Consider the following 14,997-nt stretch of genomic DNA (forward strand, 5'->3'; position numbering starts at 1 on the left):
AATGTAATGAACTCGCTATTCCTGGATGAAATTTATATGCGAATAGTTTTATCAGGTATTATTTATATTTGTACTATTTTGTAGTAAAAAGGGGAGTCATGTTATTTTTGTCATCTAGAACAGAGTTTATCAAAGCTGACCCTTTCACTAGTCGCTGATTTTTTTTCTGGCAACTCCCACTGTGGTTTCCATTATAGACATCTTTCGGTGTTCAAAAGAATGTTCCTCTCAAGTTCAAGTAGGGTAGATCTAGTGTGGACGTGTAGAAAAGAGATTTGCACGAGGACAGATACTATGAGAAGAAGGAGAGCTGAGAGAGAAGGAGAGAGAGAATGAGCTAGAAGAGATCACAGGGAAGTCAGGAAGGTTGGGAGGGGGAAGGAAGGAAACCAAGCATGGGGTGGGGGAGGGGAACAACTCGATCGGCAAAGATGAACAGAAATACAGGTACTGAGAGCAGTCTAGAGTGGGAAAGACTGGGAGACACAGCCACATCTCTAGGAGGCAAAGGTATACCCACTGAGAGAAAACGAAACAAACAGGCACAAATACAGATACAAAGACAGAACTTCATCAAATAATGTGAGTAACTACTAGGACAAATGACTTTTTAAGAGCACATGGCTGTTTCACGACTCCTATCATAAATGCCAATTTTATTTCCTGACATTTACCTGAATGCAGATATTCGGTCCATAAATCTAGGTTCCTTTCTTAGTCCTCTGAACTGACATACTAGAAACCTACAGATATGCACAAGGTCTCTGCTATGAGAAAGAACTGTCTGATACATCGAGTGTTCCCATTTATCCTTCCCAGCTTCACGAGGACATATTATGAGTCATTTCACAGAACTAGGCTGCTGTTCTGGAGTAACATTTAAAAGGAAGCACCAGGGTTAAAATAGCAAAGTGAGTACTGAGTTAGTAGCCATCACCTACTTTAATATATTGGTATAATTACGTGTATATAAACGTATGTGTGTGTGTCTGTGTGTGTATAAACGTGTGTGTGTATATGTGAAGGTATATGTAGGTACACACACAAATCTGCAAACTGTTTCAGCAGCCAAGCATCCTATTGGATCAGAAATAACTTACTCAGAAAGGCTGTCCCTGCTTTACAAACACGCAACCACCAATGAAGCTGTAAGTCCCACACCTCACTTCCTGTAACCCAGCCCCTTCTACATGTGCCTGTGCCTTCCTTGCTATCTACCACCAGAGCTTCTGAGGAGCCACTTCCCCAGACTGCCCCCATGCAGACAGGCCTGGTCACCACATGGTTCTCCTGCCTCCCAAGCCAGCAGGCTGGCTGACCCCCTGGGCCACTCATAAGATGCCCCCACAGTTCCATTCACCAGCGGGGCAGGAGTGAGTGACCGTCTTGCCAGTGACTCCATTCGAATTTAATACTCCATCACGTAATCTTGTTTTTGTAATTCATAGCCTCATTCAGAGTATTACAAAACTGCTTCTCTGAGAACACCAAAGCAACTGGGAACCCAGTTCCGAGCCACAGCTCGCTCATCCAGACCAGTTGGACAGTAGTGCTTCAGGGGACGCGAGGGCTCAGGATACTCATTTCACCATTTGACCCACACATTGGTTGGCTGGGCTTCGGGGAGCCATCTTGTAAATCAGTACTTATAGGGATGCTTCCATGATTAACAGATATCATGAGGTTAAAAACCTATTTGCAGGCTTGGTCTACAGGTCTACAGTGTTGCTAAGAAATCATCCCTTGTTTTTAGATGTAGAAATAAACTGATTATCAAAGCTTAACTCATTAAGCACAAAAATCAGAAACAATAAAGACATTTGGCTCTTACAGTATAATCTTTCTTCGGATACATGCTTTTTTCATTGCTTTTAAAAGTATGGGGCGATCTTGTTCAGGATGGGCAAATACAAGTGAGTTTGAAGTAACAGGAAATTGGCCTCCATACAGGCTCAAGGGACAACCTCTGTTCTTTTCCATTCCTTTTCCTTTGACCCCCCAGCCACCCAAATCCACAGCAGGCCAAGAACCAGGCTGATGGAAGACTTTGCTACTCAGTCGAATTTAACTCATCTTTACAGAGTGCCCTCTCTCTGCCCACTGGAGTTGCCTGGGCAGACTCCCTCTCAACCTTCCAACCCGGGACAAACCCCACCAGGATGAGATGCTCATTCCAGCGTGCTCCCTTACATAAATCTATTCTATAGGAACTATCACACTGTGTTTTCATGACCCGCAGGCTATTTCAAAAACTGTGAGCTCTTGTCTTATTCCATTGCTTTCTATAGCACTTGGAACACATTTAGGCAAAGTTTTTCATTAGCTCCTTATGCGAGTGTCAGGCACCTTTCTAGATTTGGGGATATTATCAATGAAATAAAAGATCACAATTCCTGCTTGCAGGAAACTTAACGATGCCTTGAAAAAACACAGATTAGAAACAAGGTAGTAAGTAATTGTACCACATGTGAAAAGGTGTTCTTTTTTCTTTTTTTTTTTTGCCCACCCAAAATAAAACAGGGAAAGAGAATAGAGAAAGCTGAGAAATGAGGGCTTGGCATTTTAAAGGCCGAGGTCAGGGAAGGCCTTGCCGACGAGGAAGCATTTGAGTAAAGACCTGAAGTAAGAGAGGGACAGAGACTGGCAACAATGCAAGGAACAGCATTCTAGGCAAGGAGAACAGCACGTAAAAGCCTGAGGCATCAGCGAGTCTGATCCAGGGAACGGCATGTGTATACAAGAGACAATGGAGAGGTCAGACAGACCAGGTCAGAGTAATAATTTTTTTCTTTTCTTTCAGAAAAGGGAAAACCATTGGAAGGTTTTGAGAAGAGAGGTGACATGGTCTGAGTGTCCCCTTAACAAGATCATTCTGGCTGCCTTGTGGAGTAAACTGCAAGTTGCTAATGGCAGAGGGAAGAAAACCGGTGAGGAGGTTACTTTAGTAACTCAAGCGAACAGTGATGGTTTGGGAGCCTGGAAAGAGCAGTGGGGGTGGGGAGAAAGGGTCACACTGTGGGTTTATCTTGAAATGCAACACATAAGAATGTTCAGAGAGGTTGCATTTAGAGTGTGAAGGGAAAAGTCAAGGATGGCTCCAGGGCTCTTGTGCCTCCCAGGTACTGATACGGGGAGGGCTGCGGGTGTGTCCAATTTATAGAAGATCATGACTTCGGTCTGGGATTATTGAGTTTGAGATACACATTAGGGATCCATTTGGAGATGCTGACTACACAGTTGGAGTATGAAGTTTAGGGAGAAAGGGTTTATTTGTGTGTAAGTATATTAAAAGCCTGCATGAGATCACCAAAAGATCGACTGCAAAAAAGATCAAGGACACACCTGGGGAGACCCAGTGTTTAGAGTCTGGGATGTTGAGGACGAACTATCAATGAGAACTAAGAAGATACAAAGAACTAAGAGGAAATCAGCAAGTGTGCCGTGTCGGGAAGCCAAGTTTCTTTAAAAATGATCATGGCAGAGGAGCCTGGGTGGCTCAGTCGGTTGAGCCTCCCACTTCGGCTCAGGTCATGATCTCACGGCTTGTGGGTTCGAGCCCCACATCGGGCTCTGTGCAGACAGCTCAGAGCCTGGAGCCTGCTTCGGATTCTGTGTCTCCCTCCCTCTCTCTGCCCCTCCCCTGCTCATGCTCTGTGTCTCAAAACAAATAAAGTAAAACGTTAAAAAAAATGATCATGGCAGAATGAACCCGCCGGTCCTTACTTGAAGGAACCCAGAGCTTAGCGATCCTGCAGGAGAGACTGAAGGCTTTGTGTTAGCTTCCATCTATAAGGACACAGGGTCCTCAGAAGCTCTGGAGCCATGACCACAAACACTCTGAGGGCTCTGGAGTCTAAATTCTCTCTGTTCTCATTGGGTTGACCTAGCAGAACGGAGTCTCCTCTGGGACCCCCACACAGGAAAGGTGGTGGAGAGTGTGACCTCACAGACATATTGCAATCACTTCCTCACACAGGCCCACTCCCCTGACCCTGAGTTGGAAACAAGTCCCTAGAATGCATTTCTCACCCCACCTTTGAGAAACATCTCCAAAGTGCCTCCCCCACTGATGAGAATGTGCTCCTGTGCCTCAGGCTGAGAACCAGGGTGAGGGTCTTTTTAAAAACCCCAAGCTCAAGGCATTCTTCCTTATCTACACTGTTCTGTACCTGGCTGCCCCAGCCTTGGATTCCTTCTAAGTGATCACATGTTCAGGGGTGGCTTTACTTTCTGAACTTGTTGCACGAGGCCACTCCTCTCCAAGGACTCATTTGGCTGATCCTTCATACAAATACAGAAATGTGAATTTCTATTCCAGTCCTGGTTTCTCTTCCTGACTGCAAATGACCAAATGAGACCAAAGGAGAAGTAACAGAATTAAAGTCACCTCACTTTTCTGTCTGATACTTTGATAAAATATATTTGTAGAGGAAGACACTTATTGACGATAGAAATATGACTGAGAAATGAATTCGAAGCCAGCCAGAGGAGGCTGGTTTGTAGTTAAGGAGCCAGGGAGAGTTTTGCTAGCTAAACAGTCTTGACTTTAAAGGGACAGAATGAGGGAAAGAATCTAAGAATTTGGAACCAAAGAAGTTGTGGGCACTACATAAAAATAGTTAAAGAGTACTGACATTAAATAGAAATTCCTTTACAATGAGTTACTAACTACAATACTTATTCTAAATGCAAACATTGGTAGGCAATGCAAAATAAATTTTTTTCTAGTAACATCATGTACTAGGGATACACTAGTGAATAAAATAGATTCTTTGTCCTTAAAAAGTTGAGCAAATAAAAGTGTATTGAGGCAAAATTGTGTGTGACTAATTAAAATTTTTTAGTTTTTAGTTTTTGTTTTTGTTTTTAATTTTTCCCAATCAAACTGTAAACTTGAAGGCAGGGAATCTGCTTTCTTTTGAATGGGTGGACAGATGGACGAATGAATAATAAAATAGCTATGATTCAATGTAATCAGTTGCTTTAACACAGACAAGAAAAGAAGTACTTTGAGTACACAATGGAAAAATTATTAGTCAGTCTGGAAGGTGACGGGGACAGTTCCTGGAGAAGATGACATTAGTCATTTGCTTTAAAGGATGAGGATGAATCCCACGTGGGAGAAGATGAAGGAAAGAATTTTGCCAGGAATCGATTACAACAGAGTTGAGATGAAAAGAGCACTTTATAAAAAGAAGGATAAGCAGTAGCTTTAGGCCTTGGGGTTTCCTGTAGGAAACAACATCGTGGTGAGATTAGAAGACCAAAACGTGAGGATAAAGGTGATTAGAAAAACAAAACAAACAAACAAAAAAAACGCTTTCTCTTTCAAGAAGAGAAAATAAACAAGGAGAAAGATCATGCAAGGAAAACACCAACAGGTGAAAAGGTAGCCAAGGAGAGGTTCAAAGGCAAAGATGAACTCAGAGGATAAGTCCGAATAAAGCAAGAGTTTCAATGTAGCTATACTTTGGGATGGGGATGGAGGGAAGTTAGGTGAATTCAGAGGCCAGGACTCAAAATGCTTTACAGAAGTTTCCTGAGCCAACAAGGCAGCAAGACTTTGAACACCTCTCCAGAGTCACATGCTAACCACTGACAGAACTCCCAGAACCCAGGGCTGCTGTTAATCCACTGTTCTTTCTACCACGTGAACTGGTCACATCCTAAGTGGGGGTTTGCATTCGTGTTATGAGAAGTCACCCATGGTGAGGAAATACTGAAAATTCAAGCACACCGTGGTTTAGTTGCGGGAGCCGATCTGTCAACGCTGTGGGACAGACGTATTTCAGTTCACACTTTATGCAGGAAAAATACTGCAAGATGTCAGAAACATTATTTTTGCAAGCATACAATGCGATTGAGATGGGACTTCAAATGGGCATCGTTTACCTAAAACATAACAGGAAGACATGAAGTGTTCTGCCTGAAGATTAAAGTCAACGCCTCCCCTTCCAGAAGGATGGAGGTGAAACAAGCAATAGTGTTAAATAATTCCGCGTTGTGTTCGAGGTGCTTGAGAGCACATGAGGGCAACAAATGTCCATCGGCTGATGAATGGATAAAGAAGAGGTGCTACATATATACAATGGAATAGTACTCGGCGATCAAATAGAATAAAATCTTGCCATTTGCAACAATGTGGATGGAGGTAGAGTGTATTATGTCAGTCAGAGAAAGACAAATATCGTATGACTTCACTCACGTGGAATTTGGGATACAAAACAGATGAACATAAGAGAAGGGAAGCAAAAATAATATAGAAACAGAGGGATACAAACCATAAGAGACTCTTAAATACAGAGAACAAACCGAGGGTTGCTGGAGGGGCGTTGGGTTTGGGGGGAGGGGAGGGCTGAATGGACAAGGGGCACTAAGGAGGGCATTTGTTGGGATGAGCACTGAGTGTTATATGTAAGTGATGAATCGCTAAATTCTATTCCTGAAATCATTATTACACTACATGTTAACTAACTTGAATGTAAATTTAAAAATAAATACATAAAAAGAGCACATTAGGACGAGAAGATGGCGACCAAAGGGAACAAAGTGCCTAGGCAAGTTAGAAGGAAGCTCAGCCTATTAGTTACCAAGGTGTCAAAATGGCAAGGCAGTCATGTGACATACGGAAGCTGACGGAGATTTTGGATTTTGCTTGAGACATAATCATTAAATACTCTGAGAACACACTCTGGATGACTATGAAGTCATCTACGGAGGCATATAAAACGCTGTTTACAAAGCACCCTTACATATTTTCTCTTTCTAATGATCTGTGGAAAATATTTAAGGAAGATTTGGTTGATTTCAAACACTTGCAAGAGGTCAAAACAAAGACTCACAGGAGACCAGGGCTCGTACTTTTTGCGACACTGCCGTTAAAAGCGTTCAGTATTCTGCGACTTTTCGACCAATACAAATGCAAACAATGGGTTAATCCCAGACCTAGGTCTGGGGGTTCTATCCGTGGCTGGTGTGTGACCTTGGAGAAGTGTTCAAGGTCAAGTCTTGCTGCTTCTTGGCTAAGGAGCCTTCTGTATCAACCCATGAATCCACGAACTAGGAAAATCCCAAAGAAGCCCAAACATTTGACTTCCCTGCTGATCCACACTGTTGAAAATTACCAACAGAGAGAAGAGCGATTCCAAGTAAGCAGCAAAGTCTAAGCTAGTGCTTCTCAAAGTTAAGTATGCATGTTACCAGGTTAGAGATCTGATAAGATGCATCCGGGCCGGGCCTGAGAGTGCATTTGCAGCAAGCTCCCAGGGGATGCCGGCCAAGCAGATACTCTGATCAGCCAGGCTACAGGGTCACATTCGATCCCCAAGTTGGAAGTGATCTCTCCTGCTCCACGCCTGTCGCACTTTGCTCACGTCACCCACGGTGACAGTAGCATATGACTCCCCGGGGTTGTGATGCGACACCATTAGTGTTCTCTCTCCCGCAACACCCGGCACTCCACTGATGCGGAGGGAGCCCCAAATGAACAGCTAGCAGAGGAAACGTTCACTCCTCAGTCAAGAGTGGCAAACACTGCTGTGTAAAAAGATTTATGTTACACCAAAAGAAAAGCTCAATGGCTGGAAAAAATTATCTCTGCGGGTGAGCTCCACAAATCTGAAAGCCACAGTGAGGTAAATCTTCACGTGCGGCCCAGAGTGGCAGTGTTTTGTCACAGTTTTAGAAAATGTCAGATTTCTAGAGATGTTAGTGCCTCAGACTCTTTTAAGCTATTGGTTGACACGGACCAGTGATATCACTTCCAGCATCAGGAGCAGATGTGACCCTGTAGCCTGGCTGCTCCAATATGATTCTTGCGATAATATTTGAATGTAAAACTAAAAGGTAAAGAAAGCACATTTTCTTGTTCTTATTTTTTTCTGAGAGACTTCACTCTCAGGATTTACTTACAAGCTCCATAGCATTTTTCTGAAATGCAGAAATTCTAGTTTAAAATAGAATATATACAATTAAGTTACATTGCCCCTTCCCATGTAATCACAATTTTATATATAGGATATACTATTGATATAAAAATAGAGAAACGATGTGTGCCAACTGGAGCACATACAGCCATTTAGTCTCTAAGTTCAACGTGCTTTGAAGGGACAGGACCCCGTCCTTGGCCTATTTCTAAATGCCTGTCGTCAGTCTCAGGTGAATGTTAAGTGACACACGCCTCCCGTACCGTAAAATCAGTCCCCGAGGGGCACCTGGGTGGCTCAGTCTGTTGAGCGTCTGACTTCAGATCAGGTCATGATCTTGCAGTTCCTGAGTTCGAGCCCCACATCGGGCTCGCTGCTGTCAGCCTGACACTGCAGAGCCCGTTCTGGATCCTCTGTTCCCCTCTCTCTACCCCTGCCCCGCTTGCACTCTCACAAAAATAATACTAAAAAAAAAATAAAAATCAACCTGCGAAGTACAAAGCCCATGGTAGATCACCCGGAGGTAGCATTTTGAAAGGAAAAACAAATAGAGGAGACAGATTTGTATCATCTCCTGACACTTTAACGTAGACTTAAAATCGCACGATCAATTCATGGAAAAAATCGAGAAAGGAAGGACACTGGCCTCTTTATCTCTGGCACCGTGGTGAATAAAGAAAATGTGCCGGGGTCAGTTGGCAGATAGATTTCAACCTGATTTATTAATTTATTGATAAAGTTCAAGTAATTAGTTCCTCCAAATGTGGATGACGACATGGAAGGCTGGTGTGTTAACATAGGTTCATCAGTTGTAACAAATGAGCCGCTCTGGTGGGGGTGTCGATACTGGTGGAGGCTGTGTGTGTCGGGGCACCGGGTCTACAGGAAGTCCCTGTACCTTCCCCCTTCTGCTCAGTTATTCTGTGAAGCTAAAACTACTCCAAAAAGTAAAAAAAAAAAAAGGGGGGGGAGGGGTTCTATGAGGGCTTGCAGTAATGGAAAATAATGCACTGACTGCAGTGGGTTTGGGAACGTGTGGGATGTGCCCTGCACCACAAACAGAATCTAAGTTCTACTTCCAGTTCAGTCACTTGTTACTCAAACCCCTTGTATAAATAAATCCCTTAACTTCCCCTACTCGGCTCATAAGTTAAATGTGGCTCATGTCATTTGTCCTGACTATCCCCCAGGCTGCTTGTATGGATCCAATTAGACACTGCGTGTTATTTCAACAACTCACTCAATAGGCACCTATTGAAGGCCCACTCAATAGCAGGTTCAGTGCTAAATGCTATTAAAGGCTATGTAAGTACATAAATATATGATAGAATTATGGTGAATGGGATTTTCTTGTTAAATAACAAACTCTTTTAAAAATTTCATTCTTATTGAAAGACTCCCTAATCTATTTTAAGACACTCTCTTACCCTAGCAGGCACAAATGATCTCTCTGGAGTGATTAACTGATCTTATGCTTTCATGTCATACGTCCAACAAGAGCCTATCCATTACCCAGAGGTGAGGACGAGGAAGGCGGAGAGCAGGCAAATGAACGGGGTCGCATCAGGCTCCCCCAGATGGACACTTCTCTTCGATATCCAATCCTTACCATCATCTGCCTTGGTTATCACTCTCACCTGCCCCCCAGAATAGCCCATAAGAAAATGAGTTTTCTTTAAGATGTCAGGCTCCTGGATTCTAATTTATAGGCTTGGCAACAACATTTAGAAAGACACGAATGTAGGAGATATGCTGTTAAATACCCAAAGCATGAACTGAGCCCTGCATTTGGAAATCATAGCAATGAAAGGAAAGATGAGGCTTTCTTCCTTCTTTCCTCCAACCTTGTGATTACAGCTACGTATTTCCTTTAACCTGGATGATCGATTTATGGGACACTTAATTTTAGAAATCAGCTTATGTCCATTTTATTTCCTTTAGTTGTCATCTCCAGAAATCTGTGCAATAAGTAGTTGCAATAAAATCATATTTATTAAAAGAAACTTTATCCCCCTTCCAAGTTGGAAAAGCTATTGAGTAAAACATTTAACTGATATAAAGACTATCATGAATGAAATAAGATAGAAGGAAAGAGAGAAAGCCATCTAAAGCTGTAGGTTGCAATTTTTTTCACATGCTGATTAAATGTTATGATTAAATCTACAGCCTACTGATTACAGAGCCTAGAAAATATTTAACATTTTAAGGGTGCCTGGGTGGCTTAGTCGGGGTTAAGCATCTGACTCTTGACTTAGGCTCAGGTCATGACCCCACGTTTGTGGGGTCGAGCCCCACAGTCAACAGGGAGCCTGCTTGGGATTCTCTCTCTTCCTCTCTCTCTGCCCCTCCCCCCACTCATGCTCTCTTGTGCTCTCTCTCAAAGTAAATAAATAAACTTTAAAAAAAATACCTTTTTAAAATTTACAAGAAAATGCCAAATAACGTGGTTTTAAATGAAGAAACAAATTATACAAAAGAAAAAAATGTAAAAAGACAACTAAATTGAAATTTTCATTAAAAGACTGAAGCCAACAAATCAGTAAGCGGTAATAAGGCCACGAAAGGACAGTGGGATCTGAATCTAATACACTTAAGAGTCTTGAATTCATTTGTGTCTCTAAGTAGTCACATAGGAAAGCCATTTCAGAGGCTAGAATATATTTTCCTAATTAGAGGAAAGGGCTGGACCGGTGTAAAACACTTTGCCAATGCATGAGACAATTACCAATGTTCGTAGATGCAATAGCATTCGGGTCAGATTAAGGATACTAGTAATAAAAGAAAAGCAGAGATAATACAGTGGTCATGATTTAGAAAGACACGACAGCACCTTCTCGACACCACCTGTAACCTGTATTGTGCTGGAGGAAAGACTGGAAATGCTAATAAGGAATGTGATTAAAGGTGGGCCTGTGGTTATAAATTGCTTTTTTAATGGTGATGATCGTAGCTGACATAGAGTATAATAAGAAGATGAGAATGTCACTATCAATTTTTATTAGTGTCATGAACAATATACAGTATATTTAAATTAGCTTCATTTGTATTAGTATTTTTGTAAGTAGTAGCTCTAGAAGCAATAACATGTCCAATGCGTTCTAAAGAGAACTAAATAAAGTTGCCACTGTTCCCTAGAAAACAGCCGTAACTTTTACACTGGGGAAAATGTGTCCCATTTCCTAAGATACTCAGAATTCAGGTGCACAAAAACCCTGGATTCTGGAACAGATCTGCAGAATAAGTTGGAGGAGTAGTTGTAGCAAATGGATAAAGCTGTGCAAAAACTTAAAAGACACTAAAAACATAACCTTCCATATAAATCAGAACATTTTCCCAAGATTTATATAGAATTAATACTTCCGGTCGATACTTTGGTCAACTTAAAGCCATTTAAGAAACAATTTGGAACACATGCCTAAGCATGAATATTCTGTTGAAAATTCGTAATTATAAAACAAACAATCATCAGTTACTAATTTTTATAAACTGGATCTTATTAAAGAAAAAATAGGCGACTTAGTTTTGTTTATGAATCTTCCCAGCAATTATCACCAGCTTTCTGAGTTGGTCTAATGAGAAATTAGGTAAAATTGAATATCTGACAAAAAAATCACTTGTAGAGAATTAGGAAAACAGGAAATATTATTACTTTTAATCAAACCACCTTCTTTGTTTGAATTTCAGAAAACTAAGCTGTTGAAAAGCAAACCATACGGTTAAAATACAGAATTAAAAAAATCCAGCTGCTGGGAATATGAACAACAAACCATGTGTTTTTGATTTACATTCTAGATGGTTACTATTAATTGTGCATGGGAGAAAGCATGGCCTGACAATTGAGAAGCCAGCCTGAGTTGAAAGACTGGATTACTTACTCGCTGCATAATCTTGACCTATTTACGAAAACTCTTTTCGCTTTCTTCATCTAAAAATTGGAAATATCGTAGTTTCTACCTTAAATGGTTATTGTGAGGATTAAGCGAAATAGTAACGTAACCAAGAAAGCTCAAGAGTGTCTGGCACACAAGAGCTCAATATATATTAGTTTTGCTTCACAATAATAATAATGATTATCTTAAGTAGGCTTCACGCCCAGTGTGGAGCTCAGTGTGGGGCTTGGATTCACAGTCTGGAGATCAAGACCTGAGCTGACATCAAGAATCAGATGCTGAACCGTCTGAGCCACCCGGGCACTCGCATTTTATTATAATTATTAAAGCAAACAACGTGGTTAAATAGTAATCTCCGTTGCCCTAGAAAGGTGATATTAAACATTTTCCCCCACAAAGTTGCTGCTCTCTGCTGATTCCTTCCTTTTTCTCTATGAATTATAGATTTCTCCTTAAGCCAAAGCACACACTTATTTGTTCCTTCAAAATTCTTTTCTCTTTCAAGTTATTTTTCAAGACTTCTGACTCAAAAGGCTCTCTTCCCTCCCAGATTGGTTTCATTCCCTGGAAGGACGGACCGGAGACACAGTTATTTCGACAAGGGGAAAGACCGCGAGTTCACAGGTGCCCCGTCCCGGCAGTGGGCCACTAGGAAACCACTGGAATGGCAAATGTCTCATGTGCTGTGAGCCCTTGATCATTTTAAACTTCCTTTGATCGTTCTATAGGGAACATGAAGTCTCCAAACAGATAGGAATTTTACATGAGAGCAGGCTTACGAAGCGAGAATTTAAGCGAGCCAGACAATTCATTCATTTAATCCTGTCCTAGTGTGAGCGTGCTGTCCGTTCTGCTCAAGTAATTTCAAATATAAACTTCTCGTTGACGATTCCCCACTAACTTGCACAGAGAAGAGATCAGCATGGATGTCTAACAGTGCTGATAGACACGTGTTCCACGAAGCAAGTGGACTGAAACCGCGACACAATGAATCCTAGGAAACGTGGAACTGAGAGAGCCTTTGCTTCAGGAAATGACAGAACACAGTTGCCTGGAAAAATAACCACGTAAAGAACGGTTTTCAAACGTTTTCCTGAGGAATGCACATAGACCATCGTTGTTTTCAGAAAGGTGGGTTAGATCGTAGGTTGGAGACTTTCTGGGTTTGCAATAGCAAATCTAGACGAGGGACAAAGGACTCATCTTGCTCCTGACACCATTTCTTTAAAAAAAATATCATCAGTACAAAATATGTATCGTCAGCACATGTTCCTTTTTAAAATGTATTTTTTCATACACTACACCTTGACAGAGACGCTACAAAACAAAAATTCGAATTGGAGTTTATTTTGCAAAACCTATTGCAGTGGACTTTTCGTAACATTGCCTGGGGGGCATTCTCGGTATCTGAGGTGGAAATGTATGGACGCACCCACAAACCTATTATCTTCCAATGTCTACATGTAAAAACTTAGGATAGAATTATCTATTTAAAACAGAAACTGGAGAACTTAGCACCTGGGCCATCTGTTGCTCAGGTTCACAGACGACAGCTCTTTCTTCACTGGCCACCAGGGCACACACAAGCCACGGGTGAGGTATGGGCACAGAAAAAGCAAATACTCCACAGAGAAAAGCGGGGAAACTACATCACAGCAAAATGTGGTTGTGTTTTCTTATCCAAATATTAGCCCTAATTGTTTTGAATCAATTATTGGTGGTTTTCCCCTCTCTTCTCCTTTGGGTTACAGACAAAGAAGCCTGTTGGCCTATGGTTCATACTAACACAGGGATTCTCAGCCTTGAAAAGTACAAAACGTTCTAATGATTAAAGCCAATCGATATTAGAAAAAGTAACATGGGGCAAATCTTACCTAAGCTCCTGAATTAGAGAATCTATTGGCACTGTGGACAAAAAGAAAGAAAGAGAAAATCAGTTTATAATTTTGAAAACGGTACAATTTTGAAAACTTTTCACGCACCCAGAGTTAATGACTGATAAATGGTTAGTGCAGACCCCGCTTAATTTCCTGCTGGGTAGATTGATCTTTTCTGGTTCTGGTGCTTTGGAAACCAGTGGGTAGATGAATATGGCCCAGAACAGAGGACTCTGGCTTTAGTGCCTCAGGTGACCCTGGGGCCTTACAGTCATGGGTTGGGTTTTTCAAAGGCCTGTCTTTAACGAGTCACTGAAAACTTACAAGAATTTGAAGGACTTGAATTCTTTTTTATATCAAGTCTATTGTTTATATGAAGTTTTTCAGAAGGATCCCAAGCTTACATTTTTATTGACATTAAACAAGTATTTAAATAAAACAGGTAAAGTTTTACTAAGTGTGTCCCAAGATGATGCTCCATAAATTTCACTTGTATGCAGAAAGGAAGATATGTTCAGCTGAGCTAATGTCAAGAATGGTTTAAAAATAAGAATCTTGTAGAAAAAAAAGAGCTTTGATTTTTCTGACAAATGATGCGAATGAAAGAAGTTCATGTTTATAAATACCTGCCCACACAAGGGTAAGCAGCATATTGAGAAAGACAACAGGTGGTTTTAAAGATTACTCATGCCGCACGAGAAAACAGTCGTTTCATTTCTAGAAGAACATTTTGGCTCTATTTAAGGGTGGATATCATGTGCCAAAAGAATTCAAAGTACAAGAAGAATTGCAAATTAAAAGACCCACATTTTAAAAGTCGGCTAGAATAGTGTGCTTTTAGAAGTCAAAACAAGAGATTCGTATAATCCAAATACTGTCTCTAGTATGCCGGATGTATGACATCCGGATGTGAGCTTATCCTAAATAACAATACGAGTCATTTTTTTCTCTTAAATTTGTATTCTGTTGAGAAGTTTGCTCCGTAAAAGTTTAATGTCTACAATTACTGCATTCTAAATATTATGATATATAATGTAGTAACTTGAAAGTAACTTGCAGTAAAATTAGACACTAACATGGTATCTAACTTCTGTTTGGGTAGAAAATGCTGCTGCATCTTGCATAGCATTCTTCATTTTGGTTATCATCGCTAAAGACAACCATGGTTGCATTTGAACTAAAAAAACACATCATTCTGGAATTTATTAAAGATTGGGATTCCAGGGGCACCCCTGTGGCTCAGTCTGTTAAGCGTCCAGCCCTCGACTTCAGCTCAGGTCACTATCTCACAGTTCGTGACTTTGA

At 41.2% G+C, this 14,997-nt stretch overlaps 1 protein-coding gene across 3 annotated transcripts in view; it reads right to left on the minus strand.

Moving 5' to 3' along the window:
- The window catches only part of ST18 (ST18 C2H2C-type zinc finger transcription factor), a 108,592-nt gene that overhangs the window by 85,761 nt on the left and 7,834 nt on the right, over positions 1 to 14,997 (minus strand). For all 3 annotated transcript variants that reach the window (XM_042923538.1, XM_042923537.1, XM_042923539.1), the window contains exon 3: positions 13,690 to 13,720. In XM_042923538.1, the coding sequence (XP_042779472.1) occupies positions 13,690 to 13,720 (31 nt within the window). The remainder of the gene's footprint in view (positions 1 to 13,689; positions 13,721 to 14,997) is intronic.

This window comes from Panthera leo, chromosome F2 (assembly GCF_018350215.1).
Source record: "Panthera leo isolate Ple1 chromosome F2, P.leo_Ple1_pat1.1, whole genome shotgun sequence".
NCBI classification, from domain to species: Eukaryota; Metazoa; Chordata; class Mammalia; order Carnivora; family Felidae; genus Panthera; species Panthera leo.